The sequence below is a fragment of the Vicia villosa genome, linkage group LG4 (assembly GCF_029867415.1).
Source record: "Vicia villosa cultivar HV-30 ecotype Madison, WI linkage group LG4, Vvil1.0, whole genome shotgun sequence".
Classification (NCBI taxonomy): Eukaryota; Viridiplantae; Streptophyta; class Magnoliopsida; order Fabales; family Fabaceae; genus Vicia; species Vicia villosa.
The window spans coordinates 6,639,306-6,646,612 of NC_081183.1; the positions used below are offsets into that span (position 1 = coordinate 6,639,306).

Genomic DNA, 7,307 nt, shown 5'->3' on the forward strand with positions numbered 1-7,307 from the left:
CTGGATGCAATTTTGAGTCCGCTGAGCGGAGGGGGTCCGCTAAGCGGACCTGCTAAGACAGCAGCTCGTTAAAAGGGGCCAAAATCACATTTTTAGGTCATGGTTTGGGTATTTTTGAGTCCCAACACCATCAACTTCATTCTTAGAGTAGAATTGGCTTAGAAAACATCTTCAGAGGTTGCATTTGGATGATCGGGGGTGGATTGAGCGTCGAACGGAGCTGACAAACCGGGAGATTTTCGGTTCATTTCTCTTCTTCTTTGTGTATTTCTCTTTGGTTGGGTTTTGTTTGTATATTTACTTGAATCTTATGTATATTTACCGATTATAATGTTATATTTAACTTGCTTTACGAATCTGTGTTGATGTTATCCTGGATTTTTGCTCTATGCTGGGGATTTGGGGTGCTTTAGAGATAAACTTCTTGAATCCTTATCTAGGATGATAATCTGTTGGTTTTGAACTCTAGAGATAGATTTAGAGCTAGCATTCACTGTGGGTATCTGTACTTAATGCTTTCGTGTTTAAGCGGCGCGCGAGAGATCGCCGACGCGAGAACACGGATGTTCTCGTGACTTTGCGTTAGAGATAACCTTAGTTGTGAGATGATCTCGTTTGTGCTCCAGAGATGGACGCTTATGTGAGAGATACGTGATGACATAGATGAGTATCGTAGGTTGAGTATAACGGGTTGGTAAGTGTATGTTTGTGAAGAGTGGATATATTTACATTCCTGATAAGTTCTTTCTCTTCTAAGAATGTGTTTATTCTTACCTGTCTATATCTTTGTTTACTTTTTGCTCATTCAATCCCGAGCTCGAAACCGTAGAAACTGTTGAATGGCATATCTCCATCTCTGAGGACGATAATTCCCGGATCAATATTTCCAAATCTTTCTTTTGTTGCTTGCCCTATACTGCATTCAACAGCATTCTAGATCTTACAATCTTGTGTTGTACAAGGTTGAATTGTATAAATCAAGCTTAAAATTGACTTTATTTACATATGTTCAAATTCTATAATTCGAACGTGTAAAACACCCCAATCTATATTTGGACTATAAAATATGAACTTATGTTTTATAACAAAAACAAGTTTCGATTGTATTTGGTTCTTTATTTTTAAACATGTTAACATAAATCGTAATATAATAATAAAAATTGATAGACTTAATTGCAACTTTGGTTTTATTATTATTATTATTATTATTATTATTATTATTATTATTATTATTATTATTATTATTATTATCTATTTATTTATTTAATTAATTATGATCTTTCCATTTTAAAATTCAATTTATTGATCACTCTATTTCAATTTCTCATAATTTTAATCCTTCACTTTTTTTGTCTCATTTGTAAAACATGTCAACTAAATTGATGATATGGCATAGGTTACGTGGCTTAAATGGATTTCTATTTCAATTTCTCATAATTTTAATTCTCCACTTCTTTTGAGTCTCATTTGTATAACATGTCAACTAAATTGATGATATGACACTATTAAAGCAATAATAGGAGGAAGGTCGATCGAGGAACATTTTTATTTTTTGTGGGATTTTTCTTTGAGAAATACAATTTGTGGTAGTCACACCACTTGTCCACCTAAAATCTTCATAGGTGAGTGGCTTCGATCTCCCACTTATAAATGCCCAAGTCACTATATTCCTATCAAATATGTGACAGTTTCCTCCATACTACTCACACTTGCTTTAAACTCAACACTCTCCCTCAAGTGTGAGTGCACAATGTTCCCCCTCAAGTGGAAGTTCTTTCTTCCACATACACTTGTACCGTCGTTGACTCTCTTCAACAGGACATCTTTTACTCATCTGCGAAACGTTTATCCATGACCATGTGGGATACTTTTTGATACAAGTAAGTCGCTCCCTTTTTCAAAACAAAAGGCTCATAATACCTTTTGTTGGAGACTACTCGGGGGATCACAACGAGAGAGCATTTTACATTTGTGACACACTTTTCTGAGAGGCACACCACATTTTCACCAAAATCTTAAAGTGATAGGTGAATGACTTCTCCAACTTATAAATGCTCACCACATTCCTATCCAATGTGAGACTATTTACCCCACTTATTATATTTACCCAACTTCTCCAACTTATTATTTTTTTTAGTAAGCAAGAATTTCATTAAGAAGAGAGAACTAAGGGTTCTCCAACCCGCTTACAAAAGAACCGGGAAAAACCGGACAAAAAGGAAAGATTAAAAACCAATTACAATCACGAGAGATAATACAAAGGGTCCATACTAAACTCGTAGAAAGAATAATTGGGGTGTGTAATTTTCCCAAAAAACGACCACTTCCAAACCAAAAGCTTGATGTTCCAAACCGTATTGTTTACATTCCAAGCCTCCTTCCGAAAACAATGACCGTTTCTAACCAACCAAAGAATCCAAGTAGTCGCAAGCCAAACAACTCCCAACTTTCTATCCTTCACCTTTTTACTACGAAAATATAGGCGCCACTCCATAAAATTTGACCGGCACTCCTCTTCAAAAATAACCTTTTTACCCACCCAAAAAGCTATCTCCCTCCAAATATTTTTCACCACCAAACAACTAAAAAAGTAATGGTTCCTACATTCCAAACTATATCCACAAAATATGCACTTCAAAGCATCCAAGGGAAAAGACATACCTCGAGCCGTCAAACTATCTTTCGTCGGAAGCCTATTGTGAAAAAGTCTCCAACCGAAAGCTTTTATCTTGAAAGGCACTTCCGTCTCCCACAAAATACCGAATACCTCCGCATGATTAATTGGAGGGCCATACGGAATACTAAGTTTCTCATAAAAAGCGTAACAAGAAATGAAATTAGAAAATATTAAATAAGAAATGAAATTAGAATTTTAATTTTTTTAATAAATAAATTGTTAAATTGTTATATATAATTTTTAATAGAATTATTAGATTAAATAACATTTTATATAATATATAATTTAAAAAATAAAATTAATCTCATGGGATTTGAAACCTCATGAGAACAATTTTATTTTGCAAATTATATATAAAATAAATTCTAGTTTAATGCATTAAATCCACTAAAAATTATATATAATAGTCTTAAACAATTTATTCTTTAAAAGAATAATTAATTTCAAATTTCTTGTTTAATTAATGATTTTTTAAAATAAATATAATAATTCATAATATTATTGAAAAAAATAATGAAAAATAAAGTGGAAATTCATTTAAGCTACATAACCTCTGCCACATCATCAATCTAATGGTCAGTGCCACAAAAAATAATGGACTAAAAACCTATCATTATTCTCTCATGAAAAGAGTCCTTATCCTAATCTAGCTCGATTGGCTTGTATTGTAGACCATCAACACAACCTAATCTTTTTGGCTAGCCCATTGCATTAAACTTCAATTCAAAATTTGAAAAATAGTATATAGGGTGAATAGAGTCACCTTCATTAATTTTCTAAGTCGTTCAATGTCATCTTTGTAACCTTTCCAAATTCATTGACACTCATTCAATCCACACGTGCATGCGTTTGGTTTAACCCAATTAATATTTAAGCTTTCCGAGAAGATAAAGTAAAGAATAAGCTTTTAAGTTTTTTTATATTCGATGATTGGGTACATAAAAAGCCACAGTTTATAAATGTCTATATATATTCATTTTCATAACCATTCGATTAAGCATTGTCAGCACTTGAGTTTCGAAAATGGAAAACAAATGGATAATGCATTATCATAGCTCTCACAAAATTTTGCTTGTAGGAGAGGGAGATTTCTCCTTCTCACTCTCCTTGGCTAGGGCATTTGGCTCAGCTGCTAACATGGTTGCTACCTCTCTAGATGATAGAGGTATATATTTTAGAAACCAAATATTAACTTAGAAATAATTTTGTTACAGTTCTATTGATTGAAATACTAATGGTGCTTTCTTTTTTGAAAAATTCGAATACTACAAATTTTGAAGAGTCTCTAGTTTTGAAGTATGGAAGTGCATCAAGTAACTTGAATGAACTTGAGGTTCTTGGCTGCACTATCTTCCACAATGTGGATGTTCACAATATGACTCAACACCATTATCTCAATAACAAAAGTTTTAATCGAATTATCTTTAACTTTCCTCACGCTGGTTTCGATTATCGCGAGTCCAATGAATTCCAGATTATGTAAGTTATGCACAAAATATCATGACACTTAATATTAAACACATTTATATAGCCACTACATTAATATTTCATATATCAATATTATGCAGGTTACACAGAAGATTAGTGAGTGGATTTCTAAAAAGTGCTAAATATATGCTTTCAATATTCGGGGGAGAAATTCATGTTTCACACAAGACAGCGTATCCATTTAGTAAGTGGGACATCAAGGGTCTGGCAGAAAATGAGGGATTGATTTTGATTGGAGAAGTCGATTTTCAGCAATCATATTATCCGGGCTATACTAACAAGAGAGGTTCTGGCTTGCAATGTGATCAGAGTTTCCCTATTGGAATGAGTAGTACTTTACAATTTTCTAAACTGCATTTTTGAAGACATTTTCGTTGAATCTCCCTAATTTGAAGATATTTTATTGTAGCTTTGGTTGGTTGTGTTAATTTTATGTTCTTTTTTTTTAATCATTATTGATATTTTGTTGCTTAACCATATGACTGTGTCATGATTTATTTGAAATTGAATGTCGAGTTGTCTTTGCAGAATGTTGTCACAACTGATTTTATTTAGATAAAGCCAACTGCACTTGAAATGTGTTATTCCAAGCAAGAGTAATTAAATTAAACAATAGTATAAGGGCTACTCTATCCCAAATTATAACTCATAAAACAAAGGACAAAAATACAATAGTAAATAACCAAACTTGCAAAACTAATTGGAAGTTAAGATAAGCAACTCCACGGATTAGAGAATCTTCATGTCCCAACATAACCATCTTTAACTCATTTATAAAGATGGTTATGTTGGGACATGAAGATGGAATTGGTATTGTATTGTAGATTTTCTAGGAAGATGTGCTGGCTAAAGTTTCTATGAAGATGTGTTGCTGGCTAAATTTTCTAGGAAGATGTGCTGGCTAAATTTTCTAGGATGGACTCTTTATCCATTTGAGGGATGAAATTGGTATTGTAGATTTTAGTTGGCTGTATATGAATTAAGGGATGGAGTTAGAAGTAATTCATGTTCAAAAGTTGTAGTTCTAAAAGTTTTGTTTCTACATGCTTCAGAACCTTGCTCAGCGTAGCTGAGAAGTTGCATGTTCAAAACCCTAGCTCAGCTTCTGAGTTATTGGCATAGTTAGATTTGCTTACGTGGCATTTGAAGTTGTGTATTTAAACAACTTTGTAACTAGTTTTTCATGATGAATGCAACCATTAAGGTTTTCAATAAAAGTTTTTTATAACTGTTTTCTCTCTCTTTTCTCTTCTCTCTCTTCTTCTATATGCACTTTCATCGTCAACCTTGTGCACCAACAATTAATATCAGAGCTTGATTGGATCGGTGGGGGAGTTGAAGTGGATCCTAGTGTGTATCAAGGCTAGTGATGTTGGGGACTCACACTTGTGGGGGAAATTATTGGGTTCAAGTGTGAAAGTTGTGCAAAGTTCCACATCGACTATGAATGGAGAAAATGTTGGGTTTATAAGAGAGATGAACCATACCCCGATTTCCTTAAGATTTTGGGTGGATATGTCAAGGTCTCTTGTAACCATATATGGATGTTTAGCCTCAAAAAAGTAGGAAATATAACCTGATTTTCCTCCAGCATGCCACACTCTATCTAAAAAAAGAAAAAAAAGGTTTTGCGATTGTTTGCAGGGTATCAAAGTTCCCCAATGGTACTCATAAAATATGAAGAAACTTGTGATAGAAAACGATCACAAATTAATTGGCTTAAAATCTCATGATTGTCATGTCTTGATGCAACAACTTCTGCCAGTGGCTATCCGTGTCATCTAACCAAGAAACGTAAGGGTGACTATAACCTGGCTGTGTTTATTCTTCAATGCTATATGTAGTTAAGTTATAGATCCTCGAAGTTTAGATGAATTGGAAGACGAAGATGCAATTATCTTGTGCCAATCCGAGATGTTTTTCTCTCCATCATTCTTTGACATTATGGTTCACTTAGTTGTTCATCTAGTAAGGGAGACTAGAATTTGTGGTCCAGTTTATTTGCGGTGGATGTATCCGGTAGAGCGTTACATGAAGATTTTCAAAGGGTATACAAAGAATCATCATTTTCTTGAAGATTCGATCGTAGAAAGGTACATCACAGAAGAAGCTATTTAGTTTTGTACAAACTATTTGTCAGATGCAAACTTTATAGGAGTTCCCGAGTCTCGTCATGATGGATTTTATGATGGTAGAGGTAATCAGGGTTTAAACGTAAAGACATTTAGTCAAGAAGTAGTTCTTCAAGCACATTTTATTCAATTGAATAGCCTTAGTGAAGTTGATTCTTACTTGATCGCGCACAAAGCTCTTATAAAGGAAAAATATCCCCAGATGAATGAAAAATGGTTGTTGACGGAGCAAAAATAATTTTTATAGATTGGTTTAATGAAAGTTTTTCTAAAGAGATTGTTGCATTGGATAATTGCAAATGGTTGTCACATATGCCTAAGCTTAATGTAGTTACTTGGAGTGCATACGACATTAGAAAATAATCGTTTTGTAAAAAATCAAAGGATGATTGTAGCACAATGAAAAAAGTGGTGTTATGGTTGAGGTTGAATCTGTGTACTTTTCTAGTTCCAAAGATACACTACTACAAAAGCGCTTCTAATGTCGGGCGCGAAATACATTTTACCTCGGCAAAAGAATCAAGGTAATGAAGGGTGTCATGAAAAGTAATGACTTAACACCTAGGTTTTTAAAACACCGAGGTAAAGGTTTATTATGGCATAAGTTCAAATCCCAGTTTCCGCACTTTCATTATTTAGAAAAACTAGCGCATTTTTTATCTCGTTTATCATAAAAACCGAGGGGTTATGAGTTTTTTTATAATAAAACTCGTTACATTATTTACAAAGAATATTACATTAATTGTCCATGAAGATCATCTATTGGATATTCAATTCCTTGATATCCTGGGCAAGATAAAATACTGGGAACGTCTTTTCTCAAAACATAACAAAAGGGTTTGTTAAAGGATATTCTCTACGGATCTTACATGAATTTGTTTAGGGAGAGAAAAAATGGGTAAGATAATTAATATTAATAATCAAAAATATTTTCGTTATAAATAAAATTTTAATAGAACAAACCTTGAACCATGTTGATTTTCAGCTCTTGCAATCCATTGAAGAGAACT

At 33.4% G+C, this 7,307-nt stretch overlaps 1 protein-coding gene across 1 annotated transcript; it reads left to right on the forward strand.

Moving 5' to 3' along the window:
- Positions 1-3,700: 3,700 nt before the first annotated feature.
- On the forward strand, positions 3,701-4,528 carry LOC131596729 (uncharacterized protein At4g26485-like). The gene is made up of 3 exons (XM_058869473.1): positions 3,701-3,842; positions 3,958-4,135; positions 4,258-4,528. Exons 1-3 carry the CDS (start codon positions 3,701-3,703, stop codon positions 4,526-4,528), a joined length of 591 nt encoding a protein of 196 aa, XP_058725456.1.
- The last annotated feature ends 2,779 nt before the right edge of the window (positions 4,529-7,307 follow it).